Raw genomic sequence first — 25,113 nt, forward strand, 5'->3', positions numbered from 1 at the left:
TTCCTTTCGTTGACTGGTCGTGATTCAAAAGGCAAATGTATGTATAGTTTTTAAAATATCATTGGTGTACGTTCCTGTCGTGATTTTAGGATGGGAGTGCATATTTGTAATGCAAAAGAAATTCAAATTATGTCCCAAGGTCAAGGGGCCGGTGGTCGGTGAAGGTCGTCCGGTCAGCGAACATTGTTGGGGCACAAATTTTCTTAATCCAACCACAAGCTTCCGTCTGGCCACCACCCATAAGGCTGTATTTTTTTTTCTTTTCTTCAGCGTGATTTGAATGTTTGCGATCTATCCTTATTGATTCGGGTGCAGGGTCGAAGAATCGCAGTTGGAAACGGGATGAGACAGGGGTTTCGGCGCCGGGGTGTCTGTTCCAAAGCCTTGAGGGAGTGTGTCTGGCCATCCATCTGCCAAGGACAGGTCCGGCCAGTGCCGGGCGACCCTGGACGACGCAGGGCGTAGCTCCGATTTTCCCTTCCCCGTTTCCCCGTTCCCCAGAGACCCGGCCGCTTTGGCTTACATTGCGTCTGCACCACCCAGTGCACGCGGCGCACGTCCCAGGTTTCCGCCGGTAGAGCCGCGTTTTTAATCGTGCACATAGTTTTTTCCCTCTCGCCGCCGTTTCCTTCTCCGCCTTTTTTTTCGCTGTGTAGTGGCGCCGTGGTCCGAGCTAGCCCCGCCGCGCCCCGCCACGCCCGCCCATGCAGCGCAGGATCAAGATACGCCGGGAGGTGGTGTTCTTTGGCCGGCGCAAGAATAATTGCAGGAAGTGGGGGGAGGGGGTACCGTGCGAAGAAGTTGTGCCGGTATCACACCCCGCCTATAATCGGGCCTAGCAAAAAACAAAGAAAAAACTAAGTTCATGGCTGACGTAGGCCGGCGGGTTGTGCGACATTTGTTTTTCCACGTGTCGAGCCACGCGGACTGGCCGAAACAAAAAGCAGGCAGGTGCCAAAGGCGGTGTAGCGCGAGACACGCGAGCTGGACGGGCCAATCAGATCTGTCGACAGGAGAAGGGGCCGCAGAGGGGAGAAGCGAACAACAGATAAAATCGGGGGCGCATTCAGCCGCGGCGTATATAATACCGACCGGGCGCCATTTTGTTTTCAAAATGAAACTGTTTTAAGCAGTGGGGTCCGTGCCGGGCCACGCCAGCCATGCCGCGGCGTGCCGGCCGGGCCCGACGGGCTCATTGCCGGCGGGCACGCATAGGCCCACGCATCGGCCGGCCGGGCGGGCCCAGCCTTCCCTGTGCGGAGTGGAAAGGATTGTCGGGAGGCACCGCGCCTCGGGCGCGCCTCGGGCACGCCTCGAGCAAAATGGAAGGACACTGGAAAGAAGCAGAGGGGCCAAAGAAAAAACACCTGGAATGGTTCCGTATAAAGTTTTATAATTTTCTGTATCTGATAGAAGACGTCGCTAAAAAAAAGCTCGCGTTTATTTTTCATTTTTTGGGAGGTTTCAAAAGTTTTCCTCACTATTTTTTTCTGTCTCTCTTTTATTCCGACCTCAAAAAATGTTTTTCAAAAAGTAATTCAGGAGATCACGCAGCCTACTTCGTGATCTATGATCCACACACACCTTTGCACAACATGTAAGGCGTCAGTTTTCAGTTTGTCCGCGCTTTTGTGACGCAAATGACCCGTTCGCGTGACACGGCGTCAACAGCAGCGGCAGCAGCACGCAGTGTCGGTGCTGACAAGCGGGCGGACTGGAGTAGCCGTAATGTAATAGGGGTAACATCCCCACCAACTTTTTACCGCTTCGGGTGCGTTTTCGGGGGTGGGGCACACAAGATTTGGAAGAATACGTTATTATTTTTAATGTGCGAAGCTCCAGCCAGCTGATGTGTTTCCCATCTGTCGGCGTGCTGCTTATCTACCACGGACCATGTCAGGCTCCAAAAGGCACCCAGACTGTTTCTGTTTTGAAGCTGTAGTGGGAGACTCCGGCCAGTTGTCTCACGTTTGGTGCCTCGGAACTGCTTCGGGTGGCACTCTGAAGGGACCCTCACCGATTTACTTTCGTAAGTCGTCCCTTAGAAACTGAGTCGGCTGCGGGCCCTCTGTAGGACTGGCTGCCTTGCGGTGCCTCGGGGGCAAGGGCCGTGCAAGGGCCGTCCGAGGGCCGTAGGGCCGGCCGGCCACTGTGCGGAGTCTCGCTCCCTTGGATGACGACTCATTGGCACCGTCCTTCCCCGCTGGGGCGTCCTTTGATTAATGACGGCTCTCCTCCCCCTCCCCTTCCCCTCTCCCCTCCCTCCCTCCCCGCCCTCCAGCCCACGCCGGCCCCACACTCCCCCCGGCGGGCCGTCAGCCGGCGCTCAACATCTTACGCAAGAATGTCATTCCGGATCGGATGAAAACGCCTCAACTCGAACGCCAAGTCCGTTATGCCGACAGGGGAAAGAGAGAAAGAGGCCCCTGCGCGAATATTGAAATGAGTTCAGGAATCGTTGTTCGGTGAGTGATGCACCGGCGCATGCGCACGTCACGGTTATTTTTGCTCAGCGGTGCATTTATTACTGGGACGGCAGAGGCAGGTGCGCAGCAATTGCTGCTCAGGCTATGCATTTGCCGCTCCTGCGATCCGAGTCCGTGTAGGAAAGGATTTCCGCGTCCCTCGTCTCGGACGCCTTCGCAGACTAAGGAGGAGGAGGGGGAGAGTTGGGGTGGCGAAAAAGAAGGCTGGGAGGGCGTGCTGGAAATTGAGAGAACTGCCGGGCCGATGAGGAACCAACTTGTGTGGGAAAGTGGGCGAATTGTTGTGGGGTGGGAGGGCATGTGTGAGTTTAGTGGACTTGGGAGGCGAGTTGGCCCGCCATCGGCCCGAGTGGAGAGGGCTGATGTTGATGTGCTTGAGTCGCCCGCGACCAAAACACTCACCGCACGGAGGGGCCCTCGTGATCAAATAGAGCGGTGCCCAGGGAGGGCGGGAACGGCCCCGACGTGGTCAGCTACCCCGCCGGCCATCTATCGCAGCCATCTATCTGCATCGCCAGCCTGGGCTGCCGGGCGGCCTCTGGGCGGCGCTGCGATGACAGGAGGCAGCGGATTCCTGTTGACTTTCGTGTTGATGATTTGCCTTTATGGCCCCATCACGACCGACCAGAGGCGACGATAATAAGTCTCAGTCTTCGGCCGCTTCTTCATGTCAGACTTCCAGACGCTTCTACTCTGTGAAATCGGGGACTCAGACTTACCGACCACGCGAAAACTAGCGTTCCAATGCTGTTTCCTGTCACCACTGTTTGATGTTGGTTCTCGTTTCTGTTTCAGGTGAGTGACTTTTTTTTCTTTCCAAAGAAGGCAGTGATGAAAGCTGTTGAAAATTTGGCCGAAGAGGTAAATAGCTCACCCTCCTTAACAAACACTGAATATGATGCACAAGCGTGTGTGGCTGGGGTGAAGGGTGAAACGCCTTATTTTGCTCCAAGGAATATTGTGGGGAAAATTGTGGCTGTAAGAGACGCCAGGGTAGGAAATGGCTGCGCGAGCATAAAGGATAAGGTAAGGGAGGACCGCAGAGTGACGCGGGACCCTGGAGGCTGCCTGCCTAACAAATACGCCCCATCAGTACTCATACATGCATGCGGCCTAGCCCCGGTCGGGTAATGCCTGTCATTCGTTTTTGCCTTTCGCCGCCAGAGTGCAGCAGCACACAACCTATGGCGACCCAATTTTTCTCAACCTTTCTTCATAAAATTTAAACATGAGATATTCGGCGTGGCCATGACAGCGCCACCCTCAGTGCTGGCAGCGCTGCCGGGGACATCACAGCGTGACAAATCTCGGAAGTCAACATGGAAATGCCTCGGGGGAGGGCGGAGGGGATGCGATGCCTTGAGGCCAAATATTTTTCATAAGGCGTCATTTTTTCGTCAAGAGACACATTTCGGTGTGGAAAGGGGTTGGTTGTTTTTGTTGCTTTGGTTTTTGGTGCGCTGATTTTTGGCCGAATTCTGCCGTGTGCTTTGCCGTGGTTTCCACGCAGTCTTTTGTGCAAAGTCCTTCTTGCTGGTGGAAAGGGGTGGGGCTTCCTCTTCCCGGAATAATAAAGCAGTGCTGGGCGACGGTTTACAAATGGGGCGGTCATCCCGCCTTGTCCACACGCGTGTTTGACACTCCGCCCCCTTTCCCGTCGTTCCCTGGACTTGAAGTATTCTTCTGAAATATTAGAGACACTTTTCTCGGCGCCTCTCGAATTTGACTTTCCATGCCATCACTTTGGGCCGGCAGTCTGCACAGGGTGGTGATTTGGTTAGCAGGCTGGTCCAAGGAGAGCTCTCCGTCCAAAGGAGATTTTAGAAAAGAAAAACTTCGTCTACAAACCAAAAATTGAGTTTACTGAGTACGCTTAAAAAGTTTGTCATCAAGCACCTTGTCAAAATGGGAAAACTATTCGTTGGCGACATTGTAACAGTACTAAATACCCAAGGCCAAGATCATGTTGGAACGTCTGCACGCCTTTGATGGTCAGAAGTTTACTGTTTTGAGTTCTGGACGATACTCAATACGTGACTTGAGTAATGGTTGGCACTCTGCCGGGAAAGCACACTATATGGGGTTTCGAACTCGCTGCCACCGGCCGATGGAAGCCGTCTCGAGGAGGTCGTCACGGGACCGCCCCGCCCGCCCCGCCTTACACGGCGTACGGAGCCCACGCACATCAAGAGCAAGCGAGATGAAAAATGCGCGTCTGCCAGCCTGGCCTGGCCGGCAGTTGCTGCCAGCCCCGCTCCAGTCCGGCCCGACGACGACGGCGACTGCCAAGCGCGCCCTTTGGAAGAATTTATGTAAAGAAACATGAGTTTGTCCCTTTCGCCGTGGAGCCCTTTTGCACCCTCTCAATACTGAGCCAAAGTCGGGAGGAATCTGTTCCATAAACATCCAGCCAGCCTTTCGCACTCACTTCCTCGTGCCTTCCCTCGTCATCCAGGGTCCCTCACCATGCGTGCCACTGTGCAAAAGCTCTGTAAAAAAAAAGCCAATGCTGTCTTGGATCTCGGGGCCACGCTGTATCACAGGCTGTGGAATTTTTGAAGCATAAGGTGAAACAAAAGAGTCTCGCTGAATTAGCCTAAATATTCCTGAGTGCCGAAATGAGACGGCCGTACCCTTCCGGAGGGGTGGCGGCACGCTCGCCGAGACTTTATACGCCATTACGCAATCAATTGGGCGGTTTAGGACAAAGGGCCGAAGGGCGCCACCCTGGGGAAGGACGCCCCGCTGCGAGCCACGGGCCCCAAGGGCCGCAAGGGCTCACCTTAATAAACGCCACAAAACGAGCCACCAAAAAAATGGATCAGATGTAATGACTGGGTTGTTATTCCTATGGGATCGATCGAAACAATCCACTGCGATTGAGCCGTTCAGTACAGACATTGCGACTGCAACCTCCTAGTTTTGCTTCACTGCTGTGTGAAAAGCCTTGACGAAACTGGAGCTTTGGGCCGAGCCAGGCCAAGCCAGGCACGATGAATCGTGGGAACGCGTCGCCGGCCAGCCAGGGCCGAAGCGGCCGAAGCGTCGCCAATGCCACAGCCAGTGACAATCGTTTCGAAATCACCGGATTCCGTCGTGTGTTGGGAGAAATTGGCCGGGCAGTGTAAGTCAACGGCGTGAAACAGAGAGCTGGCAACGCGGCTTGGCTGCCCGGCCCGACCGGAGGGGAAATGGAAGGGGGAGGGGGGGAGACACTGAGGGCCTATTTGCCGGGGGCGTTTCTCGCCGTCGGTCTCATTCTATCATTTCGTCTCGCAGGGACTGGACAAGCAAGAACAATGGGTGTCGGTACAGAACTAATCCCGAGGGGTCATCCGTAAAGCACGTCCGGGGGTCAGGCGGGGCCTTCGGCAGGGCCGGCAAGGCCTTGGAGAGGCCAGGCCGTCACTGCCACCTGCGGACGTCGTCTGGCCTGGATCACATTTCGAATGGTTTCGAAAACAATCGTTCATTTTACTTTCTTTGATATTTTGTTGTGAAAACCGGTTTAGGCTATGGTTATTCAATTTGGTGTCTTCGTAACCGCAAAAGTTTCCACTGTTTCTAGATTACTCTCACCAAATGGTCTAGGGCCTTGGTCTGTGTTTTTCGAAATTTGACTCGTGACCCGTCCCACGTCCCGTGTCATGCCTGGCCTCGTGGCTCGCGCCGCGGAGCAGCCAGCTAGAACAGCAACACCGCGGCCCGGCGAGGCGACGACGGCCGGTGGAGAGGAAGCACCTGTGCGCCGCCGGCTCGGCTCCTTTTTGCTCACGATCCTGGTAACGTGCAACGCGAGAGGAAATGTATCCGTCCCACAGCGAGCTTGGCAACACTGCGCCGGCTAGCTTGGCAACGCCGCGAGTGAGCGTTGAGCCCGGCCGGCCCGGCGCGCAGAGGGGCCGCTGGCGGTGCGACGCTCTGTGCTCCGCGCTCCGCTACGCCGCCGGGCTGTGCGCGCGCGCCGGCTGCACAGCTGCCGCGCCGTGACCAATGGCAGCGCTGTGCCGCGCTCCGCCGGGCCGGCGAGCCGCCCGTTGGCTGGCGGGCACAGGCCGCCCCCGCCCCCGCCCCCCACCCAGCGGCCCGCGCCCCCACCAGGACGCGGCCAGCTCGGCGCGGCGGCGGCCCGGGGGCGGGGGGCACCGGCTTGGGGCTCCGGCGGCTTCCCCGGCCACCAATCCCGGCGCCCCCTCCGCGCCGCCTGCTCGGGGCCAACAGGTTTCAGGCCAAACTACAGCACGGCGGCCCGGCCAGCTGGATTTGGCAAACGCGTGCCTGGCGCCGTTGTGTTGTTTTTCCAGGACCACCTCGCCGGCGACGCCTTCCCGGAAACTCGTGGGCGTGCTTTTTCCAGCGAGCACGAACCTTCTATCGGGAAAGAGACGCACGTGGGTCGTGTGCGGGGCACGGCCGGCAGGGCCTGCTCGGCCTGCGCGAGGTTCGGGACGGACCTCCCACAGCGCGGTGGGCCGTGCCGTGCCGAGACCGGCTGGACACGCGAATTAATTAAAGGGAAATCCCGCCCACCGATCGCGCTGCGAGGAGCGACCTCTTTTTCCGAAAATACTCCCATACTTTTTTATATTTTCTATTTTTTTCCATTCTGTAAATTGGCACCGACCTTGCTCCAATACATACCCGTGCGGTGCACGCGGCAGAAATAAAAAAAAGCCATAGGAAATGAGGAAAAAATAAGAGATGCGATCATGTGATGGATACGAGGGGGCGGTGCCGGGGTGGGGGTGGGGCGGCCGAAACAAAATAGTGGTATGAACAGCTGACAGGTAGTTTGTCAGAGGCGGGGCAGTCGGAAGGCCGAAAGCGTGGTGATGTCGAGGGAAGCGGTGCCGGCCGGGCCATGAGACGGCACAGCGGTTGTTGAGGTTCACCGAATCGATGGAATAACTGTTACAGCGTCAGATTTCAATCGGCTATACCATACCTGTCCCCTACAAAGTGATTTTTTTTTCTTCGCGAACGCTGTTGGTTTTTTGCGGTTTTCCCTCCCACCCCAACATTCCACCCACGCGGCGAGCCCTGCTTTTACGATGACGTTTATGTCTTCCCCAGCTGCAGTGCGACCACCTGTAACACGCCGGTGCAGGGCGACAACACTGTCAAATCGGGCCGGCTGGCGTCTTCGGCGGTGTACTCCAACAAACAGCTGCCTGGACTTTGAAAATCAAGTTTCCGGGAACTGGTTCCTCCTTATGTATTCTGCCAACCTCTGTACTTGGAAGGCATATTTTTATTTGTATGAGGCGGACCGGGCGGGTTGGGTCTAACAACATGCTGCAGAATGCCATAATTAGTGCTGGTTGGGGAACAGACAAAGGTTCTGCCCTGAAAATGTCAGGTCGCTAATAAAAATGCGGAAAAATCCTGAAGGATAGCCGCGGCATGTTCATGAAAAAAGAAACACTCGACTCAGTCCTTCAACTGACTTGTAAAAAGATGAAATAAAACTTTTTTTACATTAAAGCTGCGCTGTTGGATATTATTCCAATTTATATAATATCAAGACTTTCTTTAAAGCCGTACCATGCGGCAGTGGCATTATACCAGATTTTAACCGAGAAGGGAAGAGGGGGAGGGGGGAGCAGAGGGCAAGCAGTGGTCCCTACGGTCTCATCGTTTAGCCTTGAGGTCGCCGAACAAGTCCGATAATAATGCTTCTCTCTCCCTCCCCTCTGTTCCCATCTGATAAGGTTGTTTTACTCTGTGCTACTCGTTGCTAAATCCCACTCACTTTCTGCGTCCTCTGGCACAGCCTGCCCGTCTGCCTTCCTTCCACTTCTGTTCTAGTTTTAGACTTTTTTAAAAAAAACGTCTTGGGGACCTTGCCACTGCTATGCAGCCCGTGCTCATGGCATTTCTGCTGTGTTGCTGACCTTATCAAGCCCTAAGCGACATGAGGCGGTCTGACCGACCGGGGACGGACGGAGGCAGGCAGCCCGTCGGACGGCACGGCATGGACAGACAGACGGGCTTCTTTCTCTAGTTTCTGACGCCGCTTGCTGCGGCCGACCCAAGCCGATCCCGCCCAGTTCCGAGTGTCTGCCGGTGTGTCTCTGCCCGGCCCACGGCCCGGCCGGTGGGTCGGTGCACCAGTCGGTGCCGCAGTCGGTGCCTTATCCGGACAGAAAGGCCGCTTTGTGCCCCTTCCCGCCATCGCCGGGCCGCAGCCGGGCCGTGCCGGAGTCGTGATTGACGGGCTGGATGAATGGAATCGGGGAATGAATGAATCAACGAATGAACGCACCCGTTGGTACGTTGGTACCGACTACTATGCGGGCTACCGTGCACGCAGCACAGCCCCTGGGTGGCTCGCCGCGGCCACAGACGCTGGGTACAGCTCGAAAAAAAAAGGGGGCACACTGGAACTTAGTTTTAAACCACCTTGATCTAGAAATGCCAAAAAACTGTTGGAAATGGAGATGATGGGAACTTAGTTTCAAACAATAAATTTGAGTTAAAATCGTTTAATATCATTTGATAGTAAAAATTGCAACAAATTTTAATGTAACAAATTAATTAAGAAATGTAATGGAACTTTGTACTGTTGAGCAACGCTCATAGAATGTCAAGAAGAAGTGGAAAAAAAGCTTGTTACAAGCAGGCTTTCTTGTTTGACTTGCGAACACTAACCCGAGTCTGTCTGTCTTTGCAGATAAAAACAAAGGTAAGTGGGCCCCACGGTTTCGTCTGCGCCCCGGAGCCGCGCCCATGGACGCCTAGGGATTTTTCGCCTTCCTTGGCGCGCTCGGCTCGGCGGCGCCTCCTGTCGCGATCGCTCCCAGGGGGAGGTCACTGCGCGCCGACTGCGCGCGGAGGGGCCGCGTCGCCCGGGTCGGCCGGGTTCCCATGGGACTCCAGGAGGGAGCAGGGAAGGCCGGCGCCAAGGGTTTGTCGAAAGCCTGTCGCGCCACTGGAAATTTTTGGACGAGGCTTTTGCTGTGGGTTAGTTACACGCAGCGAAGGGGAAGGGGGGCAGCGGAAGGGGAGGGCGCGCCGGTCCCAAATCTGCTGAGTCAAGCAGGCGGGTGGAGCATTCACGCCGGACAGCGTCACTTTTCAGAACGCACCATTTTTTTCCTTCTTGTTCATTCTTGTCGTCATTCTGGTGCACTTTATGGTGTAATAAATGGCCGCGTGTTGCGTGGTGGGAAAAGACGGGGGGGGGATCAGGATTAATACATAGCCGGAAGTGAGCCACCTGCAGCGTGGACCGTCCCAGCGTCCCGCCCGCTGGAAGAAAATAGAAATGGGCGAAATTCGGGATATATCTTTGGAGAAATGAGAGAAAAACTCTCAAGTTTTTGAAGTATCTTCCGTGCGACGTCGTGGCTGTGGCCTAGGCCCCGTGGGGCCCCGTGGGGCTGCGGGGGCGTCTCTGGCCGCGGGCCAAGGAGTGCGCGCAGTGGCAGTCTATAGAGCCCGACCCCCCTGCCTGCCACCCCGCTTGCTCTGCATCAGACGGCGTCTCGACACCTCCCCCCACCCCCCGCACAACAGTTCCCTCGACTGCCAGCATTATCGCGCCCTTTCCGCACTTTCTGCGGCCTTTAATTCGAGTCTGAATTGCCCTTTCGGAGGCAGGACAGTCTAGTCACCGGAAAAGGGAAAAGGGCGCATCGATGCCTCGCTTTTCTTGTCCCCGCGCGTTTTTCTCGTTTTTCTTATTTTTTTGTTGGACTGTATGCACGCACGGCAAGAATAAGCGGCCGGCGGCCGCCGAGTCTAGTTCTCTGCGCGTGGAGCGCGTGATAACCAAATTCAACAGAAACTGCCCCACTGCCAGAACGGGCCCTTTTTCACGAGCAGGGATTCACTCCGAAAAGGGTCCTTTCGGGCGGGGCGGCGCGGGGCGGCCCAGGCCGGCGAAGGGCCGCCTCAAGGAGGGTCGGCGCGTCATTCCCTGCATGTGCTACACAGCCATGAGCATTATCTTTTTATGCAGATATTTTTGCGGGAGCCGTGCCTAGCCACGCCGCCCCAGGGAGAGGGACAGAGGAGAAGGGAGAGAGGCAGAGAGGCAGGGAAGGTGTCGCCATGTGTGTGCCGGCCGGGGCGGGCGCGCTAGGGCGGGCCGGCCGGGCCGCGGGGACGGAAGGGTTCAAGAGATGTCCGAGAGGGCCGGGGAGAGGGTCGCAGGGCCGCCGGGCCGCGCAGATAATTAAATGAAGGTTGGACTTTGCATTAAGCGCCGGCCGACGCGCACATTATTGCCGTCAGGAAAGAATGTTTTTCGGAAAGACATTTCCTTTATTAAGGCCGGCCTCCCTTATCGTGCGTGCAAATGTGTGCCGCAGATAAGACTCGAGTTTTACGGAGATGAATTCCCTTCCCTGCGTGTCTTTGCGTCTCTCGGCGGGGCCGGGGCAGGCCGGCCATCGTGTGTCTAATCCAGCCCTTGTCGCCCCGCGGAGTATGTATAAAGTTATATCGGACGGGGAATAGAAAGATATGGGGGGAGGGCGGCACGACTGCACTCTGTGGGTGTGCCTGTGTGTGTGAGTGCGGACAGTGTCTTCAGGCCGGGTCGACCGGACACCCCACGGCCCCGCCACTATTAGCACGTTCTTATACACACGCGTGGCGGACAAGGGTCAGTCCCACCCACACGCATTATCATACGATTCGACTATCATGTGGGGCCGGGGCCGTGTCCACCGATGTTAATGTGTGTGTATGGTGTGTGTGTGTGTGTGTGTGTTGGTGTGGTTGGGGCTGTAGTTGGGGTGCGCAGTGTTCTCGTGCACTTGCTGCGTGAATTTTCTCAGTACGTAGTTCGGTCCGATTCAAACGAAGAAATTGAGTCACAACTGCGCTCGGCGGGCTCGGTTCCTCTCGGTTCGGCCGGAGCGCGCGGCGAAGGACGGCCACGTCTCGTTTTGCAGTGCAGGCGAGCCCGTAATGGTAATGGTAATCAGAGATGCCGGCCCGTGGCGCACGGCTGTCCTTCGGTTGCCTACCCGTCGGGGGTTCGCTCCTCACCTCTCGTTTTGCAGTGTGCTCGCCGCGGTCATGCCAACTAGACGGAGACGCTCTTGAGGGCGGCGGCGACGCGCCGAGGCGGGGAAAGGGGGGGGGGGAGGAAAACCGGAGGAAAAGGAAAAGAAGGAGAGAAAATGAAAGGAAGGCGCGTCTCCCTTCTGCCCCGCCGCCGAGCGCCGCCGAGCGCCGCCGAGCGTGCGGCCGCGAGGTCGCCATAAGGAAACGCCTCTGCCACGGCCAACAACAACATGGAAAAAATTAAAAGCTGAGATGCAAAATAGTGGAGAAGCCCGGCAAATGAATTATGCGACGACAGAGGGGGCGGCGCTGCGAGTTGCAGCAATTGCCGCGAGTCCGGGCTGCTGCCTGGCGCCGCCGCGAACGAGCGAAATGACCGATAGGTTGTTCTTGTCCACTTTTGGGACGGTTGTTTCCCGGTGTGGTGGGTCACGGCCCGTCACGGCCCCACACTCCTCCGCGACGCCCGAGTCGCCCGCAGGCCGCTCCGCGAATAATACAAGTGGAGTTGAATTGCAGCAAAGGAGTGGCAGGGCAGGCCGGCCGCCCGGGAAGGGGGAGGGGAGGGGGGCACCAGGAAAAATATATTGGCCGCGCGCACGCCATCGGGGTATTAGAATACTCTGTAAACACCGCGCGCCGGGTCCGCTTCTTCCTATTTCCTTTCCCGCACCTCCAACCCGTTCGCGTTTGTCCGTCTGTCAGTGTATAGTTCGTGCCGCCGCGCCGCCCCCACAGTGTTTCGATCTCCATTTTGGTCTAGTGGCACGGGGAAAAAAGGCGTGCCCGGTGCGAGATCCACGAGATTGACATTGCAGGTCGCGTGGCGCGGCTCCACCAAAACGAAAAGTAACAAAAAACGCCTAAAAATTGATAATTTTTTTGGCAGGTGGTGATCTTTTTACCAGATTTTTTTTCTTGTTTGGCGTGCCATCGTCGACTGTGCACCGTTTGCTAGTACGTACACATGCAGGCCTATGCGGGAGGGAGTGTCGGCGCGAAGAGACTGTGAAATTTAATCTCTCCTCAGCGCCGCTTGCTCCGCGGCGCCGCTCCTGGGTGAGCGGTTGGCGGTCGCGTTGCGACAGGCTGGCCAACGCCGCCACCGGAAGTGCGAGAAGCCAGGCCAAGCCAGGCAGCCTCCCGCCCGGGTGCGGGCCAGTGCCAGGCCGGAGTGGTCCCCCCGGACGGACAGTCTTCCGTTTCCGGGCCGAGGGCTCGGCGCCCCGCCCTTTTCCTCACATGTGCCGCCCTCCAGATAATTTTAATTTGTTACGTTCTCCTTGAAATAAAAAGGAAAACGCCCTCAGTGACACTTAAAAAATAAAAATTAGGAAGGTCGGCGGATAGAGATTGGAGGAGATATAAGTGCAGGCGAACAGCCAGCAGGGCTAGAGCGTGCCTTCTTACGGTTGACCTTCCCGAGAGGAGTGTAAAATTCGTCTTAAAGAGCACACGGCAGTGTATCATAAAATTAAATAGGCCTCGCCGGGAAGGTCGCGAATTAGACCCCTGGGGAAATGTCGCGATTACCCACCCCACTGCTTGACGGGCTGGCGCCGCGGCCGCCTTGGCCACAGGGCCCTGGCCTGGCCGCCACACTGCACAGCACAGCGGTCTCGCCGCCACCAAGACTTGTCCTTAGCCCTGCAGCAAGCCCCGCAAGCCCGCAGACTGTACCTGGGACAAAATACGGCGCGGTTTCGCAGAGCTGCCGCCGCTCCGCTCCGCAGCCCAAGGCGACGTTGTTGTTGTTACTCTTGTTGGGCTGGAGGTTGCGGCAGGGCCCTTGCCTGCCGGGTCTTCGTTTTTCCCAAGGCCACTTCATTGTCTGCACCAGTACCCGCAGCGCCCAGCTCGGTCACGATCTGGAACGCCTCGCTGGAGAAGGCTCCGCTGGCGGGCCCAGGCGGGCCGCTCCAGGACGGGAATGGGATTCGAACGCCGTGTTCACAAGGATCACCCACCAGACGCCGCGCCGCCTCGAGCAAACACGGCGAGGAGGAAGGCCAGGGACGAGCGGCGGCCGAGGAAAGGAGAAAAAAGAGCGGTCTTGAGCGCCGCTGGCTCCTCCCACTTAAAAGCCACAGAGAAACCATTTTTATAATATTCGTCGAGGAAGCGAAGCGTCCCCCCCCCCTCCCCCTGTCTTTTTCGTTCCTCCTTCGTTGCTCCGTGTTATTTTCTTTATGTCCAGTTCCCTTTTTTTAGAGACGAAAGACGTCACGTTTGATACTCCCGCGAGTGCATGGAGTATCAAGTTAAGCTGTTGATGGTGATCGAGGCGAAATTTGGTTTGGGCCAGCGAATTAGTTCTATTTTTTCCGTCAAGCAAGAGTGTATTGGCTGTGTATTCTGCACCGCACTGGCGTCACTCATCAAAGCCTGTGCCCTCTAAATGACCACGCAGAGTGAGCTATTGCCGGGAGGAAAGGGGAAGGGCTGGGGGCGCCCCTTGGACCGGACACTGGCCATTCAAAAATAATAACCCCGCATTAAAACGTTGACCGCGCCCGGCATGCGCAGTGATACCATCACTAGGATGGCATTCGGACGGGCAGCGTTCATGTAAATGGGCGAGGGCACGCGCCGACGCAAACTTTACAGTGCCTGTTTGCTTTTCGCTTTGTTTTAACTCAATTACTTGTTTTCCTATTTTTTTAGAAAAAGAGCGTGTGTTTTAGTGATCTGTTAATATTATGGCCCGCTAAAGGTAGTAAAAGTCCATCAAGGTGTGAATGGAGGGGCAAATTTTCTCCCTACAACCTGTTGCGTGAAACCTTGCGGCAAAGTTTGAGTGGGCACTAAATCTAAACAGTGTTGGGATAGACGTTTCCCAGCTGGGCAGTTTTCCCGGTGTTTGCCAGATCGAAAAACAGCCACAGACTTGCGGTTTGGCTTTTCCCGATCTCGAACCTCATTCCGGAATTTCATCACGATTCGTTCCAGATTCAGGCTGGGCCACAGCCGAGGCCACAGCGGCCGCCGGGGGCTGGCCGGGGGTGGGGGGCATCATATGGCTTTCATTTCATTCTGTGTCGCAAATCATCAAGATGGATTGTGATGTGCGCCGACTGCTTGGTCCGTCGGGACACGTTCTGTGTTTTTTGCAGTTGAGCCACTTTGCAAAAAAAAATCAGAAAAGATCGATGTGTCTCTTTTAAAAAGATTTTATTTTCGTCGTGAAAAAAATTGAACAACTTTCCGAGGTGCATATTTTGTGACGTGGGGTTGACGCAGGAGGGTAGTCGCGACATCCGTTGTAGCCTCGCGCGCATACAATATGCTGGACGAGAGAAAAGGTTTCGCGGGTCGCAGAAGGCGGCAGAAGGTGCTCTCATCGGTCATCGAACGCTTTTCAGGAGGTGACAGCCACGCTAATTGAGGCTACCCCTTCCCTCTCTGTTTCAATCTCTCTCACGCGGCAGCCGAGCTTCCCTCCCTGCAGGGCCTGCAGGGCCTGCCCGGGCGTGCCGAGGTGTCGTGTTGGGGCGACCGAGGACGCCACGCATCGGACTACTAAAATTCACTTTCACCGCGATGCCCCGGCGCGGAGGGACCAGTTAGTTGTAGCAGGCGGAGGGGTGGGGCGGATGGTGTCTCAGTGCCTGTGTGTGTGTGTGTGTGTGTGCGCGCGCGCGCGCGCGCGTGCGTGTGTGTGTTTTTGTGTGCGTGTGTGTGCGCGCGTGAAAGGGGCGGCGTTTTGTTTCCGAAGGTATTGCACGCGATGCGGTTGTTTTGTTTTTAATATAATTTCCCCCTTCCGTCCACTCACGTGTGGTTGTCTTGCGGTATTAGCTCACAAAGCTCCTCGGCTTGCTGCTCGCTTTTTGACAAATGCTCCACTCGTTGTCCTAATTAAGCCTTAACTAAACCGCCGCCGCCATCCCGCGGCCGGCGGGCCGATTCCGGGCTCGTCTCTCTCGCACTCACGGGCCGCTCCGAAGGGGTGCGAGAGAGAGAGAGAGAGAGAGAGAGAGAGAGAGAGAGAGAGAGAGAGAGAGAGAGAGACGCAGAGCGGCGTGGGCACTGCCCGGAATCAGCCTGCACGCCGCGCCATGCGTCACCACCGCGGCAGGCGCGGCACCGAGGGAGAGGACGGCGCACTCGAGGAGGGGGAGCAGGGCGCGGCAGGGCGCGGCAGGGCGCGGTGGGGTGATTGACAGGCCGTCTCATCAGTATGCCGCTGGCCTAGGATTGGTCGGGCTACCTGTCAATCAAAACCCTCTCCCCTCCCCGGCCTCCGCCAGCCTCCGCCAGCAGCGTCCGAGACTGGCCCGAGAGGAGGGACTTCCCCGCCGCACTCCGCGAACGGGGCGAATTCCTCTCGCCTCGGCAGTCCATTGCGAGAGGCGGCAGGACGCACTCCACTCCTCGGCCGAGCGAGGCTGGAAAGGATGGAGATAGAGCGGCGGAAACGCGCACCGAACCCCGCACGTCGTCGCGCCGCTCGCTCTGCCGTTCGAGGAGAGAGAGGAGAGAGAGAGAGAGAGAGAGAGAGAGAGAGAGAGAGAGAGAGAGAGAGAGAGAGAGAGAGAGCGCTCGGGACGCGACCCCTTGCCCCGCGGCGGCGCGGCGCTCCGCCACGCCCAGCCTGCTGCAGCATCGCAGCATCGCAGCGTCGCGCCATTCGGAGGCGTTGCCAGGCTTGCCAGCTTATGCGCGTCGAAACGGAAAAAACGCCCCGCCGCGCCTGCCTGCGCCTTTCTTATCTCCGAGATTTTTATTTCTTTTTCAGAAGTTGGTCACAGTGTGTCGACGACATGCACGGCGCCAGGCTCGCGCACTCGCGTCGTCGCTGTGAAAAATTAGCCTCCCTACAGTGGAGTTGTTGAGAGCCGAGGGCAGGGCGGGCCTCGCCTGCAGTGCAGGGCAGTGCAGGGGCGCCGGGACGGACGCTTTGGGAATGGAAGGATTGCTGCCGGACGGGCCGGACGGGCCGGACTGGTGGGGCGGACGGCCGAGGACGGGCCGAGGACGGACCAGAGGGAAGCTGACATTTATGAAAAGAAGGGCGCTATGACAAATGGTGGCGCGCCGGGCATTACATCGAGACTCCGTAACTTATGCACCCTTTGCCTTGGGCCCGGCTCGGCCCCCGCCCCGGCATCACCCTTGCCACATGGCGACCTGCTAAATCTGCCGCCGCCACCGCCGCTGCTTACTGATGCAGCAGCAGCAGCGGTGTCTCCGCGAAACTTAAGATCGGATAAGGGAGGAAAAAAGATGTTTCAGAGCGGGCGGGTGCGCGGGACTTATGCCGCCTGCACCATCCCTCACTTGCTTGCCCCACTTCACCCACACCCATTTTTTTAAAAAGTGTATTTGTCATTGGCGCTACACAGCAGCTGCAGCTGCTGGCCGCGGTCGTGGCCGCCACCGCGCTCGCCACCACGGTTGTCTCACGGCCTTTCTTCCTGTTGCAGAAAACGGGCTCCCGAGGCGGCTGCGGACGGCCTACACCAACACGCAGCTGCTGGAGCTGGAGAAGGAGTTCCACTTCAACAAGTACCTGTGCCGGCCGCGGCGGATAGAGATCGCCGCCTCGCTGGACCTCACCGAGCGCCAGGTGAGAGAGTCGACCGCCTTCTGTGCTCAGAGAAGTCGAGAGCCACGAAATGTAAAACAAGTTGTGGGATGGATCTGGCTTTTCGGGGGCTTCCCTTTTGACGGTGTACTGCTCGTTAGGGGTCTTGTCCTCCTTACGCGGGGTGCGACTTCAGGATGTGTACGACACGCCGGCCGCGGCCTGCCGGGCCTGCCGGGCCTGCCCGACGGTCTGACTCAGCGAAACCGCCATAATAGTGTAGTAAAGGCCGCGGTCGCAGCCCCACAGGTGTCGTCCCATTCAGCTTAATCCATTAATGTGTGCTGCCGGCTGCCACTGGGCCTAGGCCGGCCACTACTACAAGCTGGGCTAGCCTGGCTCGCGTAGTGCACCGCGACCGTCCGGTGAAGAAGCTCGCCGTCAGGGAAGCGGGGACTGGCGGGGACCCCCTTTCTTGTTAACACATCCGCGGCCATTCACTGCGATGCCCGGGGAGAGAGATCATTTCGGTTGTCGGCACCGCGCACGGCGTGGCACTGCGACAGAGTTGGACAGACTGCGATCAGAGCGAGGTTCCGGACGTTCCGCGTGGCGCACCGCTGTGGGAAGAGGCCAAAGGGTTGGCTCGTCGCGGCGGTACTCCGTGTCTGGTTATCGCTCTCCGCGTGAGAGATCCACTGCAAGGTGTCGCCTACCCACCCACTGCACCGTTGCCGCTCACCCGGAGCTTCGTTTGCTTCTTCCCCAATGCCAGATTAAAAACGCTTCTTTATCTGTTCTTTTTTTGCTGGCGGGAATCCGCGCCACGCTGAGCGAAGCGCGACGCTCCCATGCAACTTGTGGAAACGGACGGCGGGGCTCTGCGGCTGCGCTGGCTGCCCTGGGCTGCCCTGGGCTGCCCTGGGCTGCCTCGCCGCGGGCCGCGGGGTTTATCTGCAGTCAGTATATTTTGAAAGCGCGCCCCGCTTCAGTTGCAGGGAAAGAAAGCGCCGGGTCGTTGGGGGAAGTGTAAAGTAATCCGGAGAAACGGCGCGGCCGCCACGCCCCGCCCCGCCCGCCCCGCCACGTCCCGCCCTGCCACGGCATCGGCCCGTTCGCAATCAAAGGCGATTTAGGCTACGATATTTGCGACGCCATTATCAGGCCGCACTTACCGCGGTAATGTGTCAGCGGGCGGCTCATCGCGCGTCGCCAGCCCCGTCTGGCCGGCCCGCCTGCCAGCCCTGCCAGGGCGGCTCACTCGTCCAATCCGATTGGCAGCCCGCCAGCGGCCCTTACCTAATTCGGACGCCGGTGAGGCGGGAGGGGGAGGGGGGACGCGGCCTAACCTAACCTGCGCAAAGTACCTCCCAGATCAGCCAATTACGAGGCGGGCCGCGCGATAAGCCGGGCGGTACCGCGCGGCGCAGCCCTGGCGCGGCGCACTCGCGCGGACTTTTTGCAGAGGGTTCCCGCACCTCGATAAGGCAGAGCTGGTGCACTGCTGTTGTTGGAAAAGGAGGGGGTATTTCGTGCACCATGCCACGTCTAGGAAAAATAAAAATAAAAGTTTGGTCCTAAGGGTCTGGAGGATCAAAACGGGATGAAAAAACTTTTGAAAATCCTAATTGATTTGAAATGAATGTGGCGTCCCTGTTGCAGGTGAAGGTGTGGTTCCAGAACCGGCGCATGAAGCACAAGCGGCAGACGCTGAGCAAGAGCGGCGACGACGAGGACTCGAAGGAGGGCGGCGTGCCCAGCGGCCGGTCCAAGGCGGACGAGAAGAAGAGCTGCCAGGGCTGCGACCTGCCCTCAGACATCCCGGGCCTCGGCCTGCCGCTCAACAACAACAACAACTCGAGCTTCAACAACAACAGCAGCAACGCGAGTAGCGGCGCCAGCAGCGTCGCGAGCAGCCTGTCGCAGGCGCAGGAGGAGGACTCGCGGTCGCACGACGGCAGCGTCACGCCGCGGGCCAAGGCCTCGGCCTCCACCACCGCGGCCGGCACGGCCTCCGCGCAGGACGTGAGCGTCAAGGTGGAGGCCGGCATCCAGAGCCCGCCCTGCCTCACGGCGCGGACGCCCGGCCTCGGGCCGCAGGGCCTCGGCCCCGGCCCGGGTCCCGGCGGCCAGGCCGTCAAGGAGTGCCCCGGCGAAGTCGTCAAGCCCCCGCGGGGGTCGGGCGGCAGCCTCACGCCCTCGCTGCCCGGCACGCCCCTGGGCACGCCCCTCGCAGCGCCGCAGCAGGCCAGCCCGCAGGGGGGCCCGGGGGCGCCAGTAGCGACCCCCCAGGGGGCCACGGTGGGGCCTGGCTACCTCCAGCCGCGGCCACGCTCCTCGCCGGGGGGGCCGCAAGGCCCGGCAGGCCCTGCCCCCGGCACGCCGACCGGCGCACGCTTCCCCGGCACCGACGCCATGTTCCAGGTGAGGATGCGAGAGAGCTTGAGCGTCGTGCGGCATCGCGACTCAAACCGCTGTCTGGTTTGCATTTCTGCCTCGCCCTCCTGATGGAGTCTGACGCGCCCTCCTCGTTCTGCTTCCAGGGTCCTGCCATGCCTCACCAGGCCGCCTCGCGGTCCCAGGCGATGCAAGACTTCCGGGTGGCGGCTGGCCCGGGGGCTGGCGTGCCCAGTGCGGTGGGGGCGCAGTTCCGGCCCGGCAAAGCCGCACACAACAGCAGCCCGGACCCCGCGGCGTGTTACAGCCAGACGCCCTACTCGCAGCAGCAACAGCAGCAGCGGTTCGGCTACCCGGCCGACACGCCATACTCCCGCCAACAACAACAACAGCAGCAGCAACAGCAGCAGGTCCAGCACCGGCTCAACGGCGTGCCCGCAGGCTCCGGACGGCCGCAGCACATGAGCAAGGGCAACAACTACCTGCAGAACAACTACCACGCCGGCTACGCAGGCTACAACGGCGCCTACGACCACACGTACAACCCCTTCGGCCCCTCGTCGCGCGGCGGGGGCGGGGCGGGGCGTGGCCGGGGGCGTGGCTGGGGGCGGGCCCGCGGCAGGCAGCGCCGCCCACAACGGCCACCACAACTACCAGCAGACGTGCTTCCCCGAACAGGACGCCAGCGGGTACTACCCGGGCTACCAGTACGGCGAGCAGCACATGCAGCACATGCAGCAGCAGCCGCAGCAGCCCCAGCAAGACGTGGGCTTCTACCCGTCCGAGCAGGCGGGCATGCAGCCGCAGCAGCAGTGCGGCTACGAGTACGCCAAGCAGCCCTACTACGAGTACACGCCGTCCCCCGAGCAGTTCCCCGGCGTGGCGCCGACCGTGCCCGCCGTGCCCGCCGTGCCCGCCGCCTGCGTGCTCACGCCGCCCTCCAGCTCCGGGGACATCTGCTCCCCGTACCAGTTCTTCGAGCAGGGTGGCGGCGCGCAGCAGACGACGCAGGACATGCAGCACGACAACAGCAACAGCTCGTCCGACTTCAACTTCCTGTCCAACCTGGCCAACGACTTCGCGCCCGAGTACTACCAGCTGAGCTGAGCCGCCTCCGCCTGAATCTTGGCGAGGTACCCGCCGCCCGGGAGGCCCCGACCAGCCCTGCCCTGCGACTGGGAGGTCCGCGTTGAGGGCCTCCGGCCTTCGCGACCCTCTCCTTGCCGTCGTGGAGGCGGCGCGGCGACGCGGCGACGTGCAGCGCGATGTCACCAGTCAATTACCTACCACGTCAATTGGGCGGGCGGGTTCCGTCCACGACAGTGGAAGTGTGCGGCGGTGCAGTGGCAACGGACTGAGCGGAGCCCCAAGCTCTGCGTTGTGGACTGCAGTGTGAAACTCTTTTTACTTTTGCATGTTTCTAATACTCGGCGCCTCCTTATGCGCTCCACGCGAAACGGTTTCAGAGTCGCCCCGAAAAAAAAATCCGCTAAAACAGCCTCACGTCTGTCTGCCATCATCCCAAAAGTGCGCAAAAAACAAGCCTAACTAAAAAATCATTTCAAGAAAAGCTTTACTTGTTTGTCTTTCTTTCAGGGGACCTCGGCTTTTTCAGGTTAGAAGGAAAGGACCAGGTCATTTTCAGTAATTGGATAATTTTTTAAAAAATGATCCTCGTGGTTTTGTTGTCTTTTTGTTGTTTTTTCTTCGCTCCCGCGCCCGGGCCGCGCCCTGACCGCCCTCTTCCTGCTTGAAGTCGGAAAGCCCTGTTCGAGGCCCCGCTGGCCCTGCTCGAGGCCCTGCTCGAGGCTCGGCTGGCTGCAGCGCCGAGGCGTAAGGGTGGAGTGCCGGGCGTTATTGCTCGGGAAATGAAAAGGTTGCCGTCGACGCGGGGGCGGCGGTGGGGCGGGGCGGGGCGGGGCTGGCGCGGTGAGGCGATGAGGTGGTTTCAAGAAGTGCAGCCAAGCTGGATTGTTAATATTCTGTGATTAATGATTGAGCCGGTGGACCTCGCGCTGCGCAGCGAAGCAGCGCCCAGGCGCAGCCGTGGCGCAGCCCAGGCACGCCGTGGGGAAGGCCAGGCCTCTCGCCCTTCGGCGAAATAGCTAATCAGATAGCTAGTTATCCATTAAAATTTATTATTATTATTATCATTATTATTATGATTATTATTATTATACCAGAAAAAATATGTTATTTGTTGTTCATTCGTTCATTTGTTGTTTGCTGTATATAAATCTTATTATTATTATCATTATTATTATTATTATTGAATCCTATAATTAAATTTTAAAAAAAGAGAGAGACAGAATGAAAAGAGAGAAAAAGAGAGAGAAAGAGAGAGAGAGAGAAAGAGAAATTATTGTATTAATAGTTACATGTCATTATTCACTATATGAAGGTTTTTGCCTGTGAATTCACAAAGTAGCGAATTAAACCATTTCATCATTACAACTTTTAGAGCGTGCTTCTTTCCCTGCCTTCGAACCCCCACTTGACACAACAAGTCGTTTTATGACGAGTCTTTCCAAACTGGTGAACTGAACAATAAAAGTTCAAGGGATTGGGGGGGGGAGGGAGGGAGAGAGAGAACAGAGAACAAGTAAAAGGCCTACGCACAGCTCGAGGTGCAAAAGAAACGAAACCGGAGAAATAGCCAAAGTCACGGGAAGACGGGGGAAGACGACGAGGGGAGGGAGGGAGTGGGCGCGGACGCCAGGGGTGGAAGGGAAAGAGAAAGAATTAGGCAGGAAAATGCGTAAGCGATACGGTGGTCGCGGCGTGGCGCGGCGCGGCAGTCGCAGCTCAGCCAGGGTTCGAGCTCAGCAGGCAGGCGCTGGGCTTCGCTGCTTCAGCTTCGCCGGGCTGGCTAGGCTGGGCTTCCCTCCTCCCTCCCCTTCTCCAGCCTTGCCTCTTCTCTTCACCCTCCTTTACCCATTGATCGATGTCCCTCCCATTATGGAAATGATGCGGAGGGGAGGGGAGGGGGCAGCGCGCGGGGGAGGGGCGGGGAGCGCGGCAAAAGAGAGGAATGGCAGAACGAAACAAGTTTGCTTTACTTATTCAATTGGCCCGCTAGTAGTGGCGGCCTGGCGGGACGTTTGAGAGGGGAAGGGGTGTACAGGTGACTCTGACCTGGCGGGCCGGCCCCGTCGCCCCGTCCCGGACACCGACGAGGACGGGGACGGGGAAAGGTACCCAGAACACCACACAATTTATACGTAGAAGGGGTCACACTGCACAGCTTTAAAAAACTTTAGAATGAAAATGAGCAATTTCAGTCGCTGATTAGCACTTGATTCAGCCTATGGCCGTTCAGAAGAAGTGCGTCATGTGACGCGGCTGAAGTCCTGCTTCGAACAAGTCTTTGACTGGGGCAGAGGCCTCGGCCACAAGGCAGTGCGAGGGAAAGCGAAAATCAGCTGATTCCGACCTCTAGCGGTACTCAAGATTTATCTTTTGTTTATGGGTTGTCAACATGGAGGCTCTCGTGGACCACCCCATCCCTTCCACGGCCAGCGCCAAGCGCCACGCCACGGCGACGGCCGTGTACTTGTACTTCCCTCCTCTCTCTGGCTGGGCGCTGGCGGCATCTCGCGGCGCCCAGCCGCACCACGACGATACTCCTTGCTAGGGGCATCTCCAGAGCCCAGAGCCAGCTTGGCGCTACTCCGCCAGCAAGAGAATTTCTTTTGTTGATTTTGACAGCGCGGCGAGTGGCGCCGAGGTAGAGAGTGGTTCGGTTGACAGAAGCAGAAGAAATACCCGGTGTGGCAGGAGTGATTCGAAATGAGGAGGAGAAAGGCGATCAGGCCAGGTGAACTGGTGAGGAAGTACTGGTTCCTGTTCGGGATATTGGGATGCATACTGCTCGCTGAGTTGGCCCCCAGTCTGGGTGCCAGTGGCGGTAAGAGTTTGAACTGTTATGCCAGGTTATGTGGACCATCTCACAAAAACAATACTCATTGATAACATGAAACTTAAACTGTTTTGAAAGCACCCTTTCACTCTTTGCGCTGATTATTTTTCTCTGATTTCAGGCCCACTCGCTCCCGAAGTTACAGTGAAGTATGGAGCAATTGCTGTGATATTTTTCTTGAGCGGAATGTCACTGAACATTGTGGATATGAAGAGAGCTGTTGTCCAGTTTAAACTTCATGCTTTCATCCAATTGTTTACATTCCTCTTTGTTCCGCTTTGTGTTAGATTGATCACCTTTGCTCTGAAATTATTTGGTATCAATGAATGGGTTTTGAAAGGGTATGTTGTTTCTGCTGAAACTTTATCGCACTGTTTTTGAGTTCATTAATTAAATCTGAATTTCTGTTTGTATATTTCAGCCTGATTACTGTTAGTGTAATGCCACCTCCAGTGTCTACTGCTGTCATATTGACCAAGGCAGTGGGCGGCAATGAAGCTGGTGCGGTGTTCAACTCTGCTCTCGGAAGCTTTCTAGGCATCATTGTCACTCCTCTATGTTTATTGTTGTTTGTCAGTAATGTTTTGGGAATTTGTAGCCAAAATGCTTTGTCAGTTAAATTTATTTGAGCGAGAAAAGTATCACTAAAATATTTGATTCATTTCTTTTGTGTGTTTTGTCAACAGCTGGGTTCTTCTACTGTGGTGCCTTTTCGGAGTACTATTGTTCAACTAGGTGTCACAGTGGTCATACCACTTCTAGTAGGCCAAGCAGTCCGAGCAATCGGCATGTTGCATCACACTGATTTGCCTACTTCTGAAATAGGTCAAGTGGCCCTTCTGTTGATTATCTACACAACATTTTGTGATGCATTCCTTGAACACGATGCAGGAATGGATCCTGTTGACATTCTCGTAACTGTCATGTTAGGTAGGCTTTTAATAAAAAAAAGCTTGAAATTCTCACGAATAATTTTTTACAACAGTTGAAGTTTTGCATTATCTTTCACACAGTTGTCATCATTCAGCTTCTTCTAATGTACCTCGCCTGGAACATCTCTGGACTTACAAAAATGTTCAGCACTCCTGATAGAGCTGCTATAACTTTCTGTTGCTCTCATAAATCACTTACCCTTGGTAATTATGATTCTTCATTCTTTTCATTTTTCCTTTTGCTAAACTTGAGCTGCGTAGGTTCAAAGTTGTATGATTTTCAGGAATCCCAATCCTACGAATTTTGTTTGCTGGCTACTCTCACTTCTCATCTATTTCCTTGCCATTATTAGTCTATCATCCTGCTCAGATAATCATAGGAAGCTTATTGGTTTCTGAAATGCGGGAATGGATACGAACTCATCAAAAGCGGTATTATACAAGTTCTTGGGCTGACATCTTGCATCCAGATAACTAGACCATGAATTTAAATGTTTTCATTTTGTTTGCAGGTCTTTTCTCCCACCTTGAATGGAGAGGAATTGTGTGTTCTGACTTGGCCTCAGCTTAGGACTTCAGAGGATCTTTTAAAATTTTATTTATTATTTCTAGATATGTATTACGAGTTTATGAATTTTTTGCATTTATAATGTACTTAAGTTTAGTTTTGTATAACCATTTTGTATTTGGTTTTTCTTTGTTTTCCATGAGCCTTACTCATGAGTGACTGACTGCCTGATCAAGTTTATATTCATAACTTTTTGTTATTATTAATTGTTTTACTTCATGTGGCTGTGATTACATGGTGTTTTTACAAAATTGACCTCATGTGTT

At 56.7% G+C, this 25,113-nt stretch overlaps 2 protein-coding genes across 3 annotated transcripts in view; both read left to right on the forward strand.

Moving 5' to 3' along the window:
• The window catches only part of LOC117641138 (homeotic protein proboscipedia), a 33,707-nt gene extending 11,907 nt beyond the window's left edge, over nucleotides 1-21,800 (forward strand). Inside the window, exons 2-6 of the mRNA XM_034378254.1 lie at nucleotides 9,160-9,171; nucleotides 16,931-17,073; nucleotides 18,694-18,993; nucleotides 19,575-19,966; nucleotides 20,052-21,800. Coding sequence (XP_034234145.1) covers nucleotides 9,160-9,171; nucleotides 16,931-17,073; nucleotides 18,694-18,993; nucleotides 19,575-19,966; nucleotides 20,052-20,535 — 1,331 coding nt within the window. The 3' untranslated portion in view covers nucleotides 20,536-21,800. The remainder of the gene's footprint in view (nucleotides 1-9,159; nucleotides 9,172-16,930; nucleotides 17,074-18,693; nucleotides 18,994-19,574; nucleotides 19,967-20,051) is intronic.
• Nucleotides 21,801-23,111: 1,311 nt separating this feature from the next.
• LOC117641401 (sodium/bile acid cotransporter 7-A-like) lies at nucleotides 23,112-25,102 on the forward strand. Of its 2 annotated transcripts, none has more exons than XM_034378686.1 (7): nucleotides 23,112-23,335; nucleotides 23,469-23,688; nucleotides 23,769-23,919; nucleotides 24,034-24,277; nucleotides 24,361-24,483; nucleotides 24,564-24,711; nucleotides 24,792-25,102. In XM_034378686.1, exons 1-7 carry the CDS (start codon nucleotides 23,218-23,220, stop codon nucleotides 24,808-24,810), a joined length of 1,023 nt encoding a protein of 340 aa, XP_034234577.1. In that variant the 5' UTR covers nucleotides 23,112-23,217; the 3' UTR covers nucleotides 24,811-25,102. The 2 variants fall into 2 exon arrangements, with proteins under 2 accessions (XP_034234577.1, XP_034234578.1); XM_034378687.1 differs by having other exon boundaries at nucleotides 23,261-23,360.
• Nucleotides 25,103-25,113: the final 11 nt, after the last annotated feature.

This window comes from Thrips palmi, unplaced genomic scaffold (genome assembly GCF_012932325.1).
Source record: "Thrips palmi isolate BJ-2018 unplaced genomic scaffold, TpBJ-2018v1 HiC_scaffold_15, whole genome shotgun sequence".
NCBI classification, from domain to species: Eukaryota; Metazoa; Arthropoda; class Insecta; order Thysanoptera; family Thripidae; genus Thrips; species Thrips palmi.